The 24,312-nt window shown below is 33.8% G+C and overlaps 1 protein-coding gene across 1 annotated transcript in view; it reads left to right on the forward strand.

Annotated features, from left to right (window-relative positions):
- Positions 1-24,312, forward strand: part of grm1a (glutamate receptor, metabotropic 1a) — a 95,760-nt gene that overhangs the window by 56,063 nt on the left and 15,385 nt on the right. The window contains 3 exon segments of the mRNA XM_030128327.1: positions 10,427-10,662; positions 16,959-17,205; positions 19,260-19,428. Coding sequence (XP_029984187.1) covers positions 10,427-10,662; positions 16,959-17,205; positions 19,260-19,428 — 652 coding nt within the window.

The raw sequence follows: 24,312 nt of genomic DNA on the forward strand, positions 1-24,312 counted from the left end.
AAAATGCCTTTGACACCTCTGTGTTAAACACTCCACTGTATTGAATGGACCACATTAACTACTGTTCCTCAGTCAGATAAGGTGCAGTGAAGATAAGACCTCGGACCACACATAAGGTGCTGTGTGTTTCTGTGCTGCAAAGACCGAGCGAAAAAGAAAAGACAGAGACTGTATTCACATGGACAGAATGAGGAAAATGTGACTCGCTTCAATTGAATTCACGTGCTACCGACTCTAAACTCAATTAGGAGACTGAAAAGGATGACTCAGCCGGATTATTTTGTAAATATACTGCAAAATACAGACTCCGTTTCCAGAGCAAAACAGATTCACTGACTCAAAGTACATTTAAAAAGAAAAAAAAAATGTATTGTGTGATTATGTTAAAATAGGGGTCACGTACATATACGGCTCAACATGGGCTCGACCAGTAAAATAATAACATAATTTCAATACCTTGTCTTGACATCATCATAAAGAAGCTGTATACCAAGTTTGAAGTCAATCAGAATTGTAGTTTCGGAGAAAAAGACAATTGAAATTTTTGTAACAGACGACGACGGACGGCGCATGACGACAATTGCTTATGGCCCGTTGGCTGGTAAGCTAACTAGAAAAGCACAGACCTCCGCCAAGGCAGATCACCCCACACACACACACACACACACACACACACACACACACACACACATACAATCACCACCAAAATTTAATCATGTATTCTTTGGGCCAGTATCAACATTTCCTGAAAATTCTATCAAAATCCGTTTGTAACTTTTTGAGTTATCTTGATAAAAAGACAAACAGACAAACCCCGATGAAAACATAACCTCCTTGGTGGAGGTAACAAACAAACAAACTAGAAAAGCACTTGGAGAGCGCAGATCTCCACCAAGGCACATCAGTTTTTTCCTGAAAATTTCATCAAACCCCCCCAGAAAAAGAAAAAGATGTAACAAGACAAAAAAATAAAGTAAGATTTGAGTTCTGAAGAGACACCAAATTGCATTGCACGATAGATAGATAGATAGATAGATAGATAGATAGATAGATAGATAGATAGATAGATAGATAGATAGATAGATAGATAGATAGATAGATAGATAGATAGATAGATAGATAGATAGATTGTTATTGCTATAAAAAGTCAAGAGCACAATTTTCCGTGGTCACCTTTTGAGAGCAAGGGGAGAGAATATTCAGGGAGGAAAACAGAAAAAAATACACAGTTGTTGTTGATAGGAATTAGCATTAGGATTAGCATTAGTTTCCTTTTTATTTGACGTTACTGTTCTTCTCTCGATTATACAGTTGCAGAAAAAATTATCAGACCCCCCCCCGCCCCCCCCCCCGTTATCTTCAATTTCTTGTTCGTTTTAATACCTGGTACAACTAAAGATATATTTGTTTGGACAAATATAATGAAAACAACAAAAATAGCTGATAAGAGTTTAACTTCAGAGCCGATATCCAGCCATTTTCCATGGTTTTCTTGATAATAACCAAAATTATTTACAAACGTTTTATTTCTAACTTCTATGTTGCAGAGTGAAAAACATAAAATTATATTGTGAAAATGTTTACATCAACAAACTAACATTTTTTAGGAAAAATATGCACCTCAGCTTCTCATTTGCACATGTCCATTAAAACTTACAGATCACAGTGGATCTACAAATGCTCAAAACATTTTAATAGATAGATAGATAGATAGATAGATAGATAGATAGATAGATAGATAGATAGATAGATAGATAGATAGATAGATAGATAGATAGATAGATAGATAGATAGATAGACTGAACAAAAATATAAATGCCACACTTTTGTTTTTGCTCCCATTTTTCATGAGCTGAACTCAACAATCTAAAACTTTTTCTACAAACACAAAAGGCCTATTTATCTCAAATGTTGTTCATAAATTTGTCTAAATCTGTGTTAGTGAGCACTTCTCCTTTGTCCTTTGCTGAGATAATCCATCCACCTCACAGGTGTGGCATATCAAGATGCTGATTAGACAGCAGGATTATTGCACAGGTGTGATTTAGGCTGGCCACAATAAAAGGCCACTCTAAAATGTGCAGTTTTACTGTATTGGGTGGTCCAGGGGGGTCAGAAAACCAGTCAGTATTTGGTGTGACCACCATTTTCCTCGCACAGTCTTCTTCATGAATTCTCTGAAACAGCTTTGGAGATGGTTTATGGTAGAGAAATGAACATTCAATTCACAGGCAAAAGCTCTGGTGGAGATTCCTGAAGTCAGCATGACCAGTGCATATTCCCTCAAAACTTGTGACATCTGTGGTATTGTGCTGTGTGATAAAACTGCACATTTTAGAGTGGCTTTTTATTGTGGCCAGCCGAAGGCACACCTGTGCAATAATCCTGCTGTCTAATCAGCATCTTGATATGCCACACCTGTGAGGTGGATGGATTATCTCAGCAAAGGAGAAGTGTTCACTAACAAATTTAAACAGATCTGTGAACAATATTTGAGAGAAATAAACCTTATGTGCACACAGAAAAAGTTTTAGATCTTTGAGTTCAGCTCATGAAAAATGGGAGCAAAAACAAAAGTGTGGCATTTATATTTTTGTTCAGTGTAGATAGATAGATAGAGTAAAACATTCTGTAAATGTGAAAAAAACAGTTCATTGGAGCCGCTGCTAATAAATCAAATGTGACCAGCCTTAACATTTTTTGTACCGCTTTAATCCAGTTATTTACCGAATAATTCCATCCTGGAGCGGGCAGATCATTTACCTTTGGACACTGACGGATCGACTGCAGATCCATGACGGGAGGCAGTTGAACAAATGGACGCCACGTGCTCTGCTTTCACATTAGTGTCGTTAAAGTGCAGCCGGTTCGTGCTTTTCCTAAATAAAACCCTGCCTGCATTTGTTTTTGGGTCCTGTCGCTCCCATCCAGTATGGCTCGGAAATGGCCATACTTTTTCGTCCAGTGGTGGTGTACTTGTTACATTCCCACAAATTCAGTTGAATGTCTCATTTTTCTTGACGGACGGTAATTGTCGACATAAAGGTCAGAGACTTTGACCTGCACACATGAACACACACGTCCTTCCCCATCACCCACATCCCATGTGTGCAGGGTAATTGGTTCTGTGGTCCGTCATACCTAATTGGTGTGCAGCTGTCAATAGCACAGGTATTTTCAGGCAGTAGTCCGAAGCCTGTGCAGACACACACACACACACACACACACACACACACACACACACACACTGGGAGTTAAATGTATCCCTACACCTGCACTGGCTCAAACCAGCTTAGAGGAGTGCTGTTTATCTGCTAATTTATTTCCCAGTGTCCCCTTCACTGGTGTTTTCGACTGCTCTTAAAGCCCACGGGCCAGCTGTGTGTCCAAATTAGCTCGGTAGGTTACAAGCAAAAAAAAAAAAAAAACAACCCGGCTGAAGGGATTGTCTAAAGCTTACAATTACTGTTGTGGTGGCAGGGTAGAGATTTCCATGGTCTGAAATGGAGGATTCTGCCTTAGTCTTGAGATAAGCCCCTATAGTGTCACCACGCTAATTTAACATGGCTACAAGGAGGATGCAGTCTTATTATTTTAAAGAAAACAACATACAAGGGCATGAATCTGGACCTTAAGACCTTTATAGGAGACTCAGAAATATGCTGAAATTAAAAAATGTCAACCTTAGTGTGTTACTGGAGGACATAAGACTATTATTTTATGAAATTTTTCAAATTTTTTTATTGTCGTGTAGAAAATCAAGATCAATTAAGTTACCATATTTTACGTTTATATTTTCAAAACTTTGTAAACAAACAACATATATTTAACTGCAATATATATACAGGGTGGGGAAGCAAAATTTACAATGAACATTTAGTTGTTTTTTCTCAGCAGGCACTACGTCAGTTGTTTTGAAACCAAACATATATTGATGTCATAATCATACCTAACACTATTATCCATACCTTTTCAGAAACTTTTGCCCATATGAGTAATCAGGAAAGCAAACGTCAAAGAGTGTGTGATTTGCTGAATGCACTCGTCACACCAAAGGAGATTTCAAAAATAGTTGGAGTGTCCATAAAGACTGTTTATAATGGAAAGAAGAGAATGACTATGAGCAAAACTATTACGAGAAAGTCTGGAAGATACTATTAAAGAAGAATGGGAGAAGTTGTCACCCCAATATTTGAGGAACACTTGCACAAGTTTCAGGAAGCGTGTGAAGGCAGTTATTGAGAAAGAAGGAGGACACAGAATAAAAACATTTTCTATTATGTACATTTTCTTGTGGCAAATAAATTCTCATGACTTTCAATAAACTAATCGGTCATACACTGTCTTTCAATCCCTGCCTCAAAATATTGTAAATTTTGCTTCCCCACCCTGTATGTATATATATATATATATATATATATAACACATTTTTTTAAAGTAAATTTTGTGTGGAAAATATAAACTGAAAATTTCCCTCTTTTATTGATGAGAAACTAATTGAATATATGTACTGTATATACTGTGCCACTGCTGATCTAAAGGAGCTGTTGTATCTGTATTTTGTCTGTTGTTAATTTTCTTGTATGTTATGTAGTATGTGAAAATTGTTTTGTATGATTATATTGTATGTTATTCACATTGACTAGTTGTAAAGATTATGGTAAGGACCCCAGGAAGAAGGAAGGAAGGAAGGAAAAATAAATAAATAAATAAATTGGTCATAAATTAAAAATCAAAAAAAGTAATTACTTAGCTACCCAAATAAACTAATTTACAATAATATAAAATAGAAATGTTCTACAAATGTTACCAAAGCTTAAATAAGATGACAGACAATAAAACTATTATATGAATGTATTTATTGTGTTTTATATTTCAGCATTAATTCTCATTATTTATTTTGTATTCGGTACACGATGACTTATTTAATGCATTTTTCCCAAAAAATTTCAGGTACCCCCGGAGATTCTTCCAAGTACCCCTACGGCAGTGGTTCCCAACCTTTTTTGGCTTGTGACCCCATTTTAATATCACAAATTTCTGGCGACCCCAGACATTCAAAACTGAGACATTTTTTTTGCTAAAATTAATTTGTTTTTGCAAGTAAACATTAATTTTAGAGGACATTTAGTCTATATAATGTATATGATTACAGACAGAGGCAGAAAATCCAGGTGTAGATTACTGCACAAAGTGAGAATTTGATTTTCCTTGGTCAGGATATGTGCAGTCAGTCCAGCTTGGATTTACAAGGCTGACAATTAATACTGAACAACCAAGAACTCAAACTATGAATTATGAAAGAGCTGCAGCATCTGAAACTGACCACAATGAACATTTGACAGATAAACAGAACCACAGTGCTTCAGTTTAAGCTTCAGTTTGTCATGTCTGTTATGGATTGTGATCATCTCTATCAACTCACCATATATATTGTTTTTTTATTTTTTATTTTTTTTTAATTTTCATCAATTACTACAAATTTTGGGCGACCCCATTTGAATTCCAAGCGACCCCTTGTAGGGCCCGACCCCGAGGTTGAAAAACACTGCCCTCACCCTTTTCTGACAATAGGGCACCTCCCTTATGTAATATGTGTAGAAATGACCAAAAATAGTCACTTGCCCGATAAAGAGTTCAGTCATATTTTCTTTTGTGTGATGCAAACTACTATTACTCTAATTCTGCTTGTGTTTTAATGGTGCTTTCCGGAATCTGTTTAGAGGAACTTTTCATGTACTATATATATATATATATATACATATATATATTTGTATAGAAACCTGTAAAAATATATTGATCAACACAACAGGGAAACAAAGCAACAGGACAATACAACACAGTGGAATAAGAACACAAAATTATAAAATTAATGAGTCAAGATATACATCAATACAGGCAGATATTCAGTCAGAAAAAAAAAAAAAAAAAATTGCTTTGATCCATCACTGTCATGTTAGGCGTCCATTTTTCTTACATAAACAAACAGATCAGATCCACCGTTGGATAATTCCTGCAGTGATTAATATGTTTCCACCACAACACATTTTTTAACCTATTTAATCTAACTGATGCACGGAGTAGCTTCTCATTTCTTTAACGACCATCGGTTTATTAGATAGCACAAAGATTGGACGACGCCAGGATTCATCAGGATCAGACTGAGAGACATTATTTTCACACATGGATCGGATATCGTAGAGGTCCGACCTGAACCTCATTCAGATGGATAAGACTTGCACAACGTGCATGAGATAGATGACGTCACAGTGAATGCATCGTGTGATCAAAGCCAATTAAGTATTATGTGTGAGGCAAAGAAGAGATCCTAAATTTTATTGACTGTAGTCGCAGAGCTGTTGAACATACATCTGATCTTTTATGACAAAGTAAAGGACTTCTTTAAGTTAAACAGTAGGTGAATGAAGAATAGAAGATTTTCACTTACGGAGTATTGTTCAGTGATTTATTATACAGAAAGAACAGATGCTGAAATGTCAGCAAAGCATGTATATGTATATATATATAAACAATACCAAGACCTGTTAGAGTGACATGGTTATAATCACTACCTAGAAGCGTTTCTCAGAAGCATTTCTCAAATTCTATTTGCTGTCTTTTTTGTTATTCTTATAATTTGGAGGAATATTATCTCTCATTCACTGTCACCTCTTGATCTTGTAGAAAGCATTAAATTATGTTTACCTGTTTACCTGTGCTTAGTTTATTTGTACTAGTTGTTGTATTGTGGGCTGGTTTTCAAATAATTGGCCTGTCTTGGAAGGAGTGCCCCAGGGGTCTATTCTAGATCCTCTATTATTCCCAATATATATATATATATATATATATATATATATATATATATATATATATATATGTATATATATACATATATATATATATATGTGTGTGTGTGTGTGTGTGTGTGAATAATATTTATGCTAACATAGATTATTATATCACAACTCGTGCTGTCTGTTTTTATGCTGTTGACACTTATCTATTGATTTTTTCTCCTTCTTGAGCAAGCTGTTGTATTTTTACAGTTTGATATAATTCAGTGTCATTTAGTTTAGCTCAAATAAATTCCAGATTAATGATTTTCTGAAATGGCCACCAGTTAACATCAAATATTTACTAAAATTAAAAAGTGCTGAGGGAGGTGACACTGACATGGTTACAACATATAAGTGTTCTAATATTGTCAATGATCAAAATCTGCACTCCGAGGACATTATTCATAAACTGAAACCTAAATTAGGTTTCTACTCTGGGAACAAACCCTATCACTCGTTCCTGCTGAGGAAAGATCACATTTGTGCAGCTTTCTTACTTTTACTGGATTATGGTGATCTGTTCTTTATGAATGCACCTGAACAGCCCCTAAAGAAGTTAGATACAGTTTACCACAGCGCTTTAGGGCTTTGTTTTTTTTTTGTTTTTTGTTTTTTTATCGTCTGTCATAGTTGAGATCATCACTGTATCTGCTGTTTCCAAGTCTCCTTCTGTCACTGTTTGGAATTCCATTTTTCATTTTATCAATATGGTGGATTCCCGACTCAGAACAGAGTGAGGTTAAACAGTCTTTCAATACACTCCCTCCTCTGCATGGAATGATTTACAACAGTGGTTCTCTAACTTTTTACAGTGGAGTATCCCTTAAAATATACTTTTTTAATCCAAGTACACCCAAATTAAAAAAAAAAAAAAAAAAAAAGGCAAAATTTATTCCAGTGCCGAAGGTGTCTGTTTATATTTTCAAAACTTTCAAAACAAACAACGTATATTTAACTGTAATATATTATAAGTATATTTTGTGTGCAGAATATAAACTGAAAAGTGCTCTCTTTCATTGATAAATAAAAATAAAGGAATTGGTCATTAATGAATAAATGAACCTTCCATCAACAAAAAATAATTACTTAAACAAACTCATCTTGAATAATATAAACTATAAATGTTCTTAAAATATTACCAAAGCTCAAACAAGATGACAGAAAATCTAACTATTATATGAATGTATTTATTGTGTTATATATATTTCAGCGTTAATTCTCATTTATTTTGTATTCAGTATATAATGACTTATTTAATGTATTTTTTTCCAAAAAATTTCAAGTACCCCTGAGCTTCTTCAAAGTACCCCTGAGGGTACGTGTACCCCCATTTGAGATTTTCAGAAGAACCTGAAACTGTCAGAACAACCAACATTTGGGGAAGTTATCCCCTTAACGCGCAAATTTATTTACATACATGTATACATATATATATTTACATAGACATTGTATTTTTTTTTTTTTTTTTAATCTATTATTTGTGTTGTTGCTATCAAATAGATGCTAAATTAAGGAGAGATTGTTCATTTAACAATACAGTCGTGGAAAAAATTATTAGACCACCCTTGTTTTCTTCACTTTCTTGTTCATTTTAATGCCTGGTACAACTAAAGGTACATTTGTTTGGACAAATATAATGATAACAACAAAAACAGTTCATAAGAGTTTAATTTCAGAGCTGATATCTATCCATTTTCCATGGTTTTCTTGATAATAACCAAAATCACTTCAGTTCTTACATCAATGTCTATGGCATTGTACTGACAAAAACAGTGCTTTTAGGCATTCCTTGTGTTCTTTTCTGTCTGTTTTAGTCACATGATACACACAGAAGTTAGTACTTGATTGTATAACCATTGTTTTTGATGACTTTTGACGGTCTAATAATTTTTTTCCGCGACTGTGGCAGATACAATAGATATGATACATATTAGTGACATTAAGCATAATTTTCCAGTCTCATGTACTGTATGTAGATTTTTTTATTGATGTTGCTATTGATCAGTTCCTCCAGTCAACAATCCAAACAAAACAAAAATGATCCAAAAATCAATAGAATGTCATAAAATTAATAACACAATTACTGAAACAGGGGTTTAACATTGATCCATGTCAGGGATCTTAGATAACCAGTTAACATATGCACATTCACAAAGAGTGTTGAACAGCATTTCATTACAAAAACAGTGGAGTATTGAAATGAATTTAAGCAATAGTCAACAAGGGGTTAAGTCTATTATGAAAGATCATGAAAACACAACACTTGGTCAATGTGATCGATTCTAAATGCTGTGAAATGATTGTTGAAGTTGTTCTTTAATAATCTTGAATTTTGTTTTATTGTACATAATTCTGTATTCTGCCGGATCACTCTTTTAATGTCAATAGATATTCATATAGAGAGATTGTATTTGTTATTTTCTGTGTGTTTTGTTTCTTTTTTTTAATTTATTGATTGAGGCCTTGAGTTCTTATTCTTTCTACATCTTCCAAATACACTATACTGTTACCAATAAAGCTGGACTGAAATATTTTTACCTTTCTCATGAAATGATTATGACATTTGTCGCTTTTCCATTGGATATCTGCGCAAAACTTTACCGATATTTCCTAAATGTTGAAAAACTGAAGTCCGTAATGTCGGTTTTTCCATAAAATCACAAATGCAATGATTTGTTTATTGATTATTGTATAGGTGTATATGTGTGTGTGTATATATGTAGGTGTATATGTGTGTATAGATCTGTGTATGAATATGTATTTACATATATGTGTTATTGTATTATGTGTTCATGTAAACCATATTATATTTGTTCATAAAAATATAAAGCCAGAAACCTAATTATTTACTAGTAAGTATCAGTCATATTATGGCATAGTGTATGGATATGATTAGACGAGGAAGGTTATTATTGTTAATTATATAAGGAGAAGGGGTGGGAGTTTATAAGTTGTACTTCTTCTCACTCTTTTTCGAATATGTATTATATGACTTATGTTTAAGTGTTTTGTTTATTTATTTTCTTCTGTTTGACATTCATTTTCGAAATAAATGAATACATCAAACATCAAACATCATTATCGCGACATGAGACGAGAAGTCATTCCATGAACATGGCGACAAACGTAAATATGGTGTTGATTTACAAATATATTCATTATTATAATATATTACCCCTCTATCTCGTACTAAATTAAAAAAAGATTGGGTTTCCTGGTGTGTCCACACATACCACGACATGTTTCTTTTTCTTCTTCTTCACTTGATGTATCGTCCCTCAACATCCAACATTATTTTTAATTCACCTGGCTCTAGTTGCGAACGAAGGTCTTACCATTGCAGTTTTGCGTGATATACCATTTGCGCTACACCTGAAAAACCACCTCTTGCCAGCGCAAAAACTTTTAATCGAAAAATGAGACTTCTGGTGAAATTGACATTTTTCCATTAGGTAAATTTTTATGCGAAAGTTGTACTCACACAATTTTAGGGTCAATGGAAAAGCGACTAATGAGGGTTTCAGTGCTAAATAAATAGATATGTTACTTTTGTCTTTACTTACTTTTTTCTATTTTGTTCTTTGTTACAGTGATGGATGGGCAGACCGTTACGAGGTCGTTGAGGGATATGAACAGGAAGCCGAGGGAGGAATCACTATGAAGCTGCAGTCGGAGGTGGTCAAGTCCTTCGACGATTACTATCTGAAGCTGCGTCTGGACACCAACACCAGAAACCCCTGGTTCCCGGAGTTCTGGCAGTACCGCTTCCAGTGCCGCCTGGCTGGACACCCACAGGAGAACAAGAACTACAAGAAAGTCTGCTCTGGTGGGTGACATGAGAGAGACACAAGTATAGGTGGATAGGGTTATTTACAGTCGCGGAAAAAATTATTAGACCATCAAAAGTCATCAAAAACAATGGATATGCAATCAAGTACTAACTCCTGTGTGTATCATGTGATTAAAACAGACAGAAAAGAAAACATAATAATAATTTAAGAGCTGATATCTACCCATTTTTTATGTTTTCTTGATAATACCGAAAATCACTTCAAGGGTCATATTTTGCTAAATCCACTATATTTTAGTCTTTGGTTCATTTATTTGTATATTTGGGCCCTAATAGTTCAAAAAGTTTGAATTTGAACCCTCCAGGTGCTGCAAAGCAATCTTTTTTATTCATTCCAGCAAAAATCAAGTGGATTTCTACAACTTGTTGTAATTCCTTCTTAATTTGGAGCATTTTATAACTAGTTACATCACAACATTTGCACATATAAGGTCAAGACTTCAGACGAACTTTTCTCAGAGTGCGACGTAGTTGTTTATCAGCAGCAGCGGTTGTGGTAAAAACTGAAAATATGTCCAAACTTCGAGCCGATTACACAAAATTTTCAGTTGTTGGTTGAACGGGACAGAGCAGCACAGCCGACAAGGGGGCGGGGTCATGCGCATTTAAAGGGCCAGCGCTCAAAACGACCTTTTTTGTGTCATTACTCAGAAATACTGTTGAAGATGGACCTGTGGAGTTGAATTAATGAAGAATTCAGACCCAAGCAGAGCATTTAGTTTATGTAGACCACAGGGAAATGTTTTAAAATGCATAAATACATTTTAAAAAGCAAAATATCACTCTTTTAAGATATTAACAATCATTTTAGTTCAGGTTCCACATACAGACCAAGTCAATCTCAAGTGGCTCAGATCACTAAATGATTCCATAATAACCTACAAATAATGACAACTCCAAATTTTTCTCTTTGTTTCAATGTAAAAAGTAAAATGTTTACATTTACAAACAATCCTTTCACAAAAAACGTGAACCTGAAATGTCTTAAGAGAAGTAAGGGCAATTTCAAGAATATTCTGCCTGTTACTAAATGTTTTATGTATTTGTAGATCCACTGTGATCTGTAAACTGTAACGCACATGTGCAAATGAGAAGCTGAGGTGCATATTTTCCTTAATAAATTTTAGTTTGTTCATGTTATTCAATTTTTTTAAAAGGATAGTTTGTAGATGTAAACATATTTACAATATAAATTAATGTTTTTCACTCTAAAACATAGAAGTTAGAAATAAAAAGTTTGGAATTGACATTATTTATATATTATTATGGTATTATTTTACTGGTCCAGCCCATTTCATATCATATTGGGTTGAATGTGGTTATTATCAAGAAAACCATAGAAAATGTCTAGATATCAGCTCTTAAATTAAACTCTTATGAGCTATTTTTGTTGTTATCATTATATTTGTCTTAGCAAATGTACCTTTAGTTGTACTTTAGTTCATTAAAATGAACAAGAAATTGAAGAAAACGGGGGGGGGGGGGGGGGGGGGGGGGGGTGTCTAATAATTTTTTCCGCGACTGTATCATAGAAAGAAGAACAGTAACTTCAAATAAACAGGAAACTAATGCTAATGCTAATGCTAATGCTAATTCCTATCAATAACAACAGTGTATTTTTTCTGTTTTCCTCCCTGAATATTCTCTCCCCTTGCTCTCAAAAGGTGACCACGGTAAATTGTGCTCTTGACTTTTTATAGCAATAACAATCAACAAATCCAGTCCAAAAAAAAAAAAAAACTGTAAATGAACACTTATCAAAATGACATGAAAAAAAAAAACATCCAGCATGCTTTCAATCAACTGTTGAATCAAGTAACTGAGTGGTTTGTAACAGTCATAGCTGCTTTTCTACTACCTCTTACTGTTTTTTATCACATGTTTGCATATTTCTTTTTATTCCAAAGACCTTCAAGGTGGTAAGTGCACTTTTTAAGCTATTGTCATGGTCATGTTGTATCAAATTGCACCTGCACTTTGCAAGCGTTTGACTTCTTCAAGAAAGGAAGAGTTTGACTGATGCTTTGTTAAACCCAACGCTCTGTATGATGTCATGAAACCCCGTGTCTTGATTCCTGCAGTCCTCTGGTGTCAGATAGAAAAGCGACCCCCATGGGAAAGTGACCCACCCCAAATACATCACCAAATTTGTAAAAAAGAAAAAAAAAAAAAAAGACAAAATAAAACAAAAAGAAAGTTTATTTAAGATATATATAAATAGAAAAAATGTTATGGAAAGCACAAACATTTATTAACAATCATGCACTGCACAAATGTACAAGCACTTAATATTGCAAATATGTACACTGGTACAATGTTCAATGCAGCATAATTATGATGATTATAACTGTTTCATATTAAAAGAGTATGGAAGATATTCTTATTTTGTACCTATGTCACAATACATCACATCTTACAACTACAAGATATGATAAAACATAGAAATAGGCAAAGGGTCCAATTTCTACAGCATGGAAATGTGACCTATATTACATAATAAAAGATAAATATTTACAAGGAGTCAAAATTCTACAGCATGTAAAAAAAAAAATGTCATTAATATTAATTATGTAATAGAAAATAAATACATAAAATACATTTTTTCATAATTTTTTTTCATAATTTAGGGTGGATTTCATGTCTATAGTCGCTTCTCCATTGATCCTTAAACTGCACAAATAAAACTTGCGCACAAAAATTTGCCTAATGGAAAATTGACAATTTCACCAAAACTCGTGTTTTTTGATTAAAAGTTTTTCTGCTGGCAAGAGGTGGTTTTTTGGGCATAGTGCAAATGCTATATCACGCAAAGCTGCCATGGAAAAACCTTTTTCCGCAACTAGAGTCATGTGAATTTAAAAAAACAGATGTTGATGGACGTTACAACAAGCAAAGAAGAAGAGTTTTAAAAGAAACATATGTGTGGACACACTAGAAAACTGAATCATTTTTTAAATTTAGTAAGAGATAAAGGGGTAATATATAATAATAATGAATATATCTGTAAATCAACATATTTACGTTCGTTGCCATGTTTATGGAACGACTTCTCATGTCATCTCGCAGTAATAAATAAACAAATCATCACATTTGTGATTTAATGGAAAAACCAACATTACACGCTTCTGTTTTTTTCAACATTTAGTAAATATTGGTAAAGTTTTGCGCAGATGTCCAATGGAAAAGCAGTTTATAATGTCCAGCAACTCTAAAATGAACACAGATTATTTACTTCAATGGCTATATGAATGAATGAATTTAGTAGTTTTTGGTGAAACTTTCAAATTATACACATATATTTAAGCTTATTATGATATACAAATGTATTAGAACATTTTTATTAACATACAATACAAATATAATATATTATAATAAGGGGTGGGTCAGTTTTCAGTTTTTTATTACAGAACTCTGACACCCCCCCCCCCCACCCCCACCCCCACCCCCCACATGAAAAAATGACCCACCCCCAAAAAATCACCAAATTTGTACAAAAAAAAAAAAGGGGGAAAAAAAGTTTATTTAAGGGATATATAAACACAAAAAATGTTATGAATAGCACAAAATTTTACAGAGAATGGGTCAAAATTCTATAGCATGGAAAGTAAACAAAATTATATATATATATATATATATATATATATATATATATATATATATATATATATATATATATATATACTTTTTTTTATTTTTTTTTTTATGTGGAAAATAAACACATAAAACCTATTTTTTCAAAAATTTTCATAATTAAGGGTAAATTTCATGTCTATGATGTCCACTAACTCTAAAATAAACACAGATTATTTACTTCAATAGCTGTATTATGGATTAATTTAGTAGATTCTGGTGAAAATTTCAAATTATACACATATATTTAAGTTTATTATGATATAGAAATGTATTGGAACATTTTTATTAACATACAATACAAATATAACATAATGTAAGGGGTGGGTCAGTTTTCCATCCTAGAAAATTGCCCCACGGGTCACTATTATCTAAAAAAAAGTGACCCTGGTTCTCAGTTGGAGTGAGGTTTGCATCAGTCAAACTCTTATACGGAGCACTGAGCTTATTCCTACTGTATGGGAAGTAAAAAGAAAATAGCTTTACACTTGGAAAAAGTGCGCAGAGGAATGGTTCACCTGGCACACACTGTACTGAGACAGATCACACTTTTTGTTTTATTCTGTATGTGCATGTCGACATCAGAGAAATATCAATATTTTAAATGCACTGTCTAAAGAGGCAGTCATCTTTAAAAACTGAAAGAAATGTCACCGTGCAAGGATGCAAAGGAGATGTAGCATTTTTGATTTGTGTCTTACATTTTTGATTTCTTAAAGCATTTTACAGACCGTCAATGCCTTGCACTTTTGTACAGCTTGGCATCCACAATCCTGGGGTTTTCCCTGACACAAGTCGTCCACATGTGTTTCCTATTGAGCCTTTCGACATGTTATGATTTCCCTGTATGCTGATATATTTTGCTGCAAAAGAGCTTGTTGTGCAATCACATCTGGTTTTAATTTCATCATGTAATGTGGAAATTACAATGGTGTATTAGAGCCACATAAGAAAATAAAAACACTTGTCACTATAGAATAAAGTTATAAAATATCAAGATAAAACCCATAATTTTATGAAAATAAAGTCGCATACAAAAAGTCATAATTTTACAAGAATAAAGTCATAACATTTTGAGAATAAAGTAATTTTAAGAAAATTCATCATTTTACGAAAATAATGTCGTACTTTTGTGAGATTAAAGTTGTCACATTTTGGGAATAAAGCCATAATATTACAAGAATAATGTCAAAATTTCAAAACAAGTGGGAAAAATATCAGAATTTACAAGAATAAAGTCGTACCCACTCTTCACATAATGGAGAACACTGAACATTTTTTGAGGTTCTACTTTCATTTGGGGTTCGTCCGGTCTAATAGAAGTGAAAGTTGCTGCTTCGCTTGTTACGTTCATTATAACTGGAAACTGTCATCAACAAGGCTTAAGGCTCATAATTTATACATTATGGCTTTTTATTGCTCCATTGCAAATTTATTCTTGAAATATTACAGATTTATTCTCATAAAAGTTCGACATTATTTTCATTGAATTTTGATTTTTTTTTTTTAAAGTACGACTTTTTTCTTGTAATATTATGGCTTTATTCTTGAAATATTGCGACTTTAATCGCATAAAAGTGCGACATTATTTTTGTTAAATTATACATCTTTTTTTTTTAAACTATAACTTCATTCTTATAATATAATGGCTTTATTCTCAAAATATTACGACTTTTATCTCATAAAAGTACAACATTATTTTGTTAAATTAAGATTTTTTTTTTTAAACTACAACTTTATTCTTATAATATTATGGCTTTATTCTTGAAATATTACGACTTTAATTTCATAAAAGTACAACATTATTTTCATTAAATTCTTTTTTTTTTTTTAAAACTCCGACTTTATTCTCATAATATTATGGCTTTATTCTCGAAATATTATGACTTTAATTTCATAAAAGTACAACATTATTTTAATTAAATTCTTATATTTTTTTTAAAACTCCAACTTTATTCTCATAATATTATGGCTTTATTCTCAAACTGTTATGACTTAAATTTCATAAAAGTACCATATTATTTTTGTTAAAATATGATTTTTCTTTTAACTATTAATTTACTCTCAATATTACGATTTTAATCTCGTAAAATTAGGACTCTTTGTATTCAACTTTATTCTCATGAAATTACGGGTTTTATCTCAATATTTTACGACTTTAGTCTCGTAGTGACGAGTATTTTTTTTTTGTTTTTAAATTATGACATTATTCCTATGACTTAATTGATTAATATGATGACTTTAATCTCATAAAAGTACCACATTATTTTTATTAAATTATGATTTTTTTTTTTAAACTCCAATTTTATTCTCATAATATTATGGCTTTCGTCTCAAAATATTATGACTTTATTCTCATAAAATTATGACTCTTTTGGTATTCGACTCCATTCTCATAAAATAACGGGTTTTATCTAAATATTTTACGACTTATTCTCGTAGTGACAGGTGTTTTTATTTTCTTATATGGCCCTAATACTCCATTGTAGGAAATGACCAAATTAGTATTTTTGCAGCATCATATTTACTGCGCTCTTATTGTAACACTGTCCCGCAAATGCAGCACAAAAACTTCAACAAGAAAGCTTTATTTAACAGTAAAGTAAAAGACTAAAACCCCTTTCTTTTTTGTTTTTTAACAGGAAACGAGAGCCTGCATGAAAACTACATCCAGGACAGTAAAATGGGCTTCGTCATCAATGCCATCTATGCCATGGCTCATGGGCTCCATGACATGCATAAGGAGTTGTGTCCAGGCCATCCAGGACTGTGCGAGGCCATGGACCCTATTGATGGCAGCAAACTGTTGGACTACCTGCTCAAGACGTCCTTCAGAGGAGTTTCAGGGGAGGAGATATACTTTGATGAAAACGGAGATACCCCCGGCAGGTAAGAGGACGGACACAAAGGAATGTATAGAAAGAAAGAACGAGGAAAATGCTAATGCAGATTTCATATCTCTGCCTGGGTTATCTATGAATATCCATCATCTCCACATTGCCGTAGTCGTGAACACACATGCACATCCACACATATATGCACCAATCTTGAGCATGAAAGCATGTAATTACTTTGGACTGGAACAGATTCAGTGGATTGTCCGCCGTGGCAGCCACTTTCATCTTTCTTTACTCCAACAGACAGGATTTGACAGTGAGGAAACACAGCCGTGTCATTCGTCCGTCAGCTAAGGGTCAGGTGGATCACATCCTGGTTCAGTCCAAAAATAAGGACACAGTGAGAATTGGCATAAAGTATGTCAGACTGTGAGGATGTCAGGAACAAGATGTGGGAGTGTGATCATTAAATTACCTGCCACTCTATCCTTCCCTTTCCATGTCATGTCTTTTTTTTTTTTAACCCTTTTAGACCCAGAACCATTTTTATGGTGACTTCCAAATGGATTTTTCTCTGCATTTATCACCATTTATTATAATATTATTTGATGCATTTTGCCTTTTTTTTTTTTTTTTTTTTTTTTAATTGCGAAAATCTGCTGTTTTACCATATTTCATTTACTGATCATGTAGATGGGTGCTTCTGTGAAACTGGTCCCTTAAAACAGGACATGGGGCCAGAAAAATTCAAACCAGATGTAGACTAATGTTATGAAGCAAGTTTGGGTCTATTTTAAAAATACTTATTTACTGAGATAGAAGACAAATTATTTTTTCAGATAAAACACATTTTTATATTTTACACAAAAATCCACATGTAACATGCTAAAAAGGACATGAAAATTATGTGCCACTATTTTTTTGAATATCTTATTATTCTCTCACAGGTACACTTTGGGAATTGAACTAATTATACAAGACAGAGTGTTTGACAAAAATGACCACTGTTGCAAAATCACTCGCAATTTATTTGTGTGTAAATGGGCAGGTTCTGTATGTAACACAAGTGGACACGATGGGTTTCATGGGGATTCATGAAAAACCCACATACCATACAGTGATAACACAGGGTGCAAAGCGGGCTAAGAACAACAAAATACAACCATCATAAAAACAAAGACAGATGAAAATCTGATAAAAACAGAAAAAGAAATTTTTGAAAAATAAAAAAAATGTCTGGATTAGAAAAACCACTAGGATCGACAAATTTAAGACAGTGTCTATATTTATAGACCATTTCAAGCCATGTTTTCAGATCAAATGCACTGACACCTAGGTAGCTTTTCCTGTCCCAATTTTGGTCCTATTTTTGGCCCCAATATTTGATTAAAAATTTATTAATTTTGGGATTGCTCAGAGCAAGAGTATAATTTTTTTTGTATTTATCTGAGGTCATCATTAGGTACATCCTGGGGGTAAATATGTTTAAATTTGTCTTTTATTATTGGGTCTAAAAAGCCAATATGATGCCAAAAATAAACCCAGTTTCATAGAAGCACCCAAATGTTCATAAAAACCTCTGAGTAAATTCAAAGGTTATTATATCAGAACAGAGAAAACTGAAGAAAAAGTGACTTTTTCAGCAAAATACAAGTATCTACAACCACTGGTATTTGTCAAACTATGTGAGTTTTACTGGTGGATCAAAGTTGTAGAAGATGATGGTGTTTCCATGGTAACTATGGAGCCTCTGAACATCCAAATGGGTCATATCTGATGACCATGAAAAGATGAAAAACTGTATTTTACACCAATTATTTACATGTATTGATAAGATTAGTGGATTAACAGGTGTTAAACAGTTGCACCAGTAGAGGGTTTTGGTTGGTTGTGGATGTTTGGGTCTTTATGGGTTAAAACGGACGGTTATTATTTCAGAAACAAAAAAAAAAAAAGAAGAAAAAGTGAAACGGCATTTCACCTGAATTATTCACATGTATTGGTAGGATGAGTGGTTCAGCGGTTATTATCCTTTCCACCCATTCTCACTTCATAAACATAATTCTCCTAAATGTGATCCTCTGCATCTCTTTCTTATCTAAACAGGTATGACATCATGAATCTACAAAGTGTAGGTGACGGTCGCTATGACTACATCAATGTGGGCTCCTGGCATGAAGGCATCTTGAGTATTGATGACAACAAACTGTGGATGAACAGCAGCGACATGGTCCGTTCTGTCTGCAGCGATCCCTGCTCCAAAGGCCAGATCAAGGTACGGGTACAAATTCTCCAGCGTTGAATGAACACTAACAGCGTTATTTAGTCTGGAAAACATCAAGTCTGGAAAATCTATACTCATTAACAGAGAAGAATTTACTCTGTGGCTGAAGGGAACTGCCCCAAATTATCCAGAGGCATTAATTCAGAGATGATGATACCAGTAAATAGGTGCAGAGTTAATTCAGAATTGATTGTGCTTTAACTACCAGAGCAACAGGACACATACAGACACTCTTTCCAAGTTGTTTTATTAAGAGTAAACCTAAATCTCTTTCCCTTGCGCCTGGAAATATCTCTCTTGGTGGTAGCTTTGTCACAGCTTAACGTAATGCCTCATTCTTGTGGCAAATCTGAACACTTCCCATTTGGTAAAGGAATTATCCTGCACGTCCATGAACGGCAACTAATTCTCAAGGATCTTAGTCCACCTTCTTAATTTCTTCATATTTCCAGTGTCTTTTAAGATTGTGGCGTTTTGACTTTGATATGTTTTACAAAATGACACAATATCTAAAGTAAACCATATGAAGCGCCAGCAGAATGTAACCTGTTTTAACTGTGCAAACTGCATCATAGTGAAAAATAAAAATTAAAAACATAGGTATACCAACATCTTTCACATAGCTTCCTTTTCAGCCTGTCAGTCGTAGGATTGTGTCCTTAGGTAGACTGTTACTGAGTCTGTAATGTTGCAAAGACAATAAGTTGTCGGTAATTAAATTTAGTGTTACAGTGTTAGCATAACTGTTCACGAGCCTTACTTTGGAAAAATCCTCAAAATGTTTTTTATTCTGCCATCAATTACATGATATTTGGCAATTCAAAAGAAAAATTTGTAAGTTAAGAAATTCAAAGTTTGTTGCAAACCAATATGAGACATAATTACAAATATATATATATAGACTCAGTCTGATTATTGTCGTACCTTGGACTTCATATTTCCAGTATCTTAGATTGTGGCATTTTGACTTTGATGTGTTTTACAAAATGACACAATATCTAAAGTAAACCATGTGCATGGAGCAGCAGCAGAATGTAACCTGTGCAAACTACATTATCCATCCATCCATCCATCCATTATTGTCTGCTTTATCCGGGGCTGGGTCACAGGGGTAACAGTCTAAGCAGGGATGCCCAGACTTCCCTCTCCCCAGACACCTCCTCCAGCTCTTCCGGGGGGACCCCAAGGCGTTCCCAGGCCAGCCGAGAGACATAGTCTCTCCAGCGCGTCTCCTCTACATTACCATAAAATAAAATTTTTTAAAAATATTGGTATACCAACAACTTTCACATAGTTTCCTTTTCAACCTGTCAGTCGTAGGATTGTGTCCTTAGGTAGACCATTACTGAGTTTATAATGCTACAAAGACATTAAGTTGTCAGGAATTAAATTTAGTGTTACAGTGTTAGCATAACTGTTAGCTAAAATTGAGCCTTACTTTGGAAAAAATCTCATTGTTTTTTAGTCTGACATCAATTACACATGATATTTGGTAATTCAAAAGAAAAATTTGTTTAGTTAAGTTTAATTTTAAGTTGAGAAACACAAAGTTTGTCATAAACCACTATGGCTACATTCAGACTGCAGGCAAATGTCGCCCAAATCCAGTTTTTTTTTTATACATGTGACCTGTGTCTGATCTGTTACAGACAGTTTCAACAGCACAATCTGATTTTTTCAAATCCGACCCAGGCCACTTTCATATGTGGTCCTAAATCTGATGCGTATCTGATATTTGACAATACGACTTCAGTCTGAACAGCCAGGCCACATTTATCTGACATTTAAATGCCACAAACATCACAATTCTGTGTCCAGACGAGATGCCTCCATATGTACTTCCATGAACGCCTGCATGGTCACATAATACGTCAGGACCTCTTTGTGGGTCACCTCAAGATCGCATTCAGCTCATACTCAAAACTGATAGAAGTCTTATTTAATGTGTAATATTGAACGATCGGATTTCACCAAAAAATCTGGATTGTACATTAAGACCTGCTGTCTGAACATAGTGTATGAGACATAATCAGAAAGACTATAGAGCTAAAATTTACAGAACTGTCATCATCCGAACTATCAGTTCCACAAGATGCTCAGTGGCTTTGAAGATGACGCTGTGTCTCACATCGAGGCTTGTATTGATTTTCATCTGTTAGTGCCTTTTCATTCAAGAACACAGTGAATTGTGTTGAGATAATGACCCTTTTGGTGTTAGCAAGATGTGACAAGGGATACACTCCACTGCTATTTCACACAAAACTGCACAGAACAAAGAGCCATAGTCCTGCCCGTCCTGGTTGTGTCCCATTGGACCTTATTTCAGAGGAAAAAAATGGTATTGCACTCAATTATATGTGTCAGGTAATTTTTTTGAACCCCTCTGAAATATGCTGGAGATAGCTTTGGCTCCTGCTGCTCTCATCCTGGAATTGGAGTAAGAAAAAAAAAAATTAATTCAAGTTTGTTTGTTTTTTATTTTGTAATGGACAATTTACATGTTTTACATTCACATGCACATATAACATTTTACAGTGTTGTTTTTCTATAAATACAAAACAATCTATCTGTACAATCATGTTTCTGTGTATATCTCAAATGTTATCACACCTTGATTTCTTTCCCCTTTTTTTTTTAAACAACAAAACATTCCTAAAAAAAATGAACAGTAATACAAACGACAGTAATATAGTAGCTAAATAACAGTGGGTGTCACGATTTTGTTCCTTTTTAGTGTTCATAATTAAAGTCCATCCATGGTTTCCAGCATTCCTCAAATTTGTCATGTTGTAGTCTCAAAGTAAATGTGAGTTTCTCCATCAGCAAGTTCTATCCAGTCTTCTAATGTTCGTAGTTTGGCAGTCATCCATTTTCTAGTGATTACTTTCTTGCTAGCAACCAACAAAATATTCAACAGATGTTTTTTTTGGTTTTGTTTTGGTTTGGGTTTTTTTTGCAAAATTCTTCTATACAGTCTGGTTGTTTACCTAAGAACATACACTATAAACAAAAAGTTAACCCTTTCATGCATGAATTATGAGAACCTTAGTCAAGATTTTTTTTTCTTGAGTGTTTTTATTCCTCCTTAGGCATGAAAAAAAACAATGCGATCAAGTTTTTTTTTTTTTTTTTTTTTTTTTTTTTTATGGAGTTACAAAAATGTCCACGCATTTTAATTTTTGAAGTAAAGAAACATGTTTAGAACCCAATATCAGAAAGTGAAAACAATGAAATAATAACATTTTTAATGCTGCTAATATGATGTTTTCTCAAATTTTAACATATTCTAATGCTAGTTATTACTCACTTCATGGAGATAATATGCAAAAAAAAAAAAAAACTGATTTTGTCTAACAAATGACAATTGATTTACACTCAAACATGTTTCTGCAGATCACGTTGATCAAAAACAGCAAAGTTTCAGTAATGGTCTGAACGTCAGTGTATGGGATGATGCATAAGCGTCCACTGTGTTGGCTGATATGGAACTAAAAAAATAAAACCCATGAATATACAAGAGAACAGCTGTAAAATAACTGTCCACTGTAGTGACCACCATGCATGAAAGGGTTAAGGATATTTTTAATTTTTGGGCTATGTTTTTCAGTTGGGATTCTCGCACAGTGTTTTTTACTTTTTGTGTGTGAACTGAATTGAAACACTTTTTTTTTAATGACCAGATATAGTTTAATTTACAAATGGCAAAAATGACACAAAAAAAAAAAAAAGGAAAAAAAAAAAAAGAAATATCCTTAACTTTTTGGAGTCAAAAAAATCAGCATAAACATGCAAGATTTCAGAAAAAAATATTCCAAGGCACACTGTGGGATTTGTGTAAAAATAAAATGCCTTTATTCATGGCAATCTTTTAAAATACAGCGAACACGTTGCGACCTCTGGTTTTCATCAGGGCTTTTTTCACCAGTGAGTTACACACCTTCACACACAGACATATAAAATCAATCAATCAATCAATCAATCAATCAATCAATCAATCAATCAATCAATCAATCAATCAATCAATCAATCAATAAATAAATAAATAAATAAATAAATAATAATAATAATAATAACTAAATAAATAAATAATAAAATAATTAAAAAGACCACACATAGTTTTATATACAAATGGCAAAAATTGCTCAAAAAATGACCAAATAAATAAATAAATAAATAAATAAATATTCTACACTTTTTGTTTGTAGTGTAGTTTCAAAATTGAAAGGAAACCTTGCGAACTGAGGTAAAATTTTCAACATATCTAACACTTCTTGGACGATGCTGAGCACCAGATGAAGTGACAGTGTCAGGAGAGAAGTAGTTTTGGTGGAACATGAGGAAAGCACGCTGTGCTGTTAAAACCATTGGATCCCCACCGAAGAAAACCACAAAAAATGAAAAGGCACGTCTTGTCAAAACTCGTCAGGTTGTTGTTCTTTCACGTCGCATGGTAGACTTTCATATCACTCACACGGAGACAGTGGATGGAAGGAGAATGCCGATCCATTCTTATTCCAGCGGAGTACATCCAGTTTGCCCGGCGACTCTCTCGATACAGTCTGCTCTTTTCTTTGCAGCGCTTGTAGCTGTGAAAATATTACATAATTTGCTGCCTATTGAGGCGCACAGTAGGGCAATATATGAAACATTCATACAGTATGGTGAATTAAAACCAGCACACCCACATAGGTTTATATTGCACTTTAATTCCAGTGTCTCCCCTCTACCTGGGTGAAGAAAAAGATCCATTCTGACACAGACTAAATAATAAACACCAGTATTGAGCCCATTTTGAGGAGATGCCCTGATTTGCTTCATGTGGGCCAACTGTTTTCAGTCTAGCTATCCACTAACTCGCCCTAAGGGACGGTGCAT

The sequence above is a fragment of the Sphaeramia orbicularis genome, chromosome 24 (assembly GCF_902148855.1).
Source record: "Sphaeramia orbicularis chromosome 24, fSphaOr1.1, whole genome shotgun sequence".
Classification (NCBI taxonomy): Eukaryota; Metazoa; Chordata; class Actinopteri; order Kurtiformes; family Apogonidae; genus Sphaeramia; species Sphaeramia orbicularis.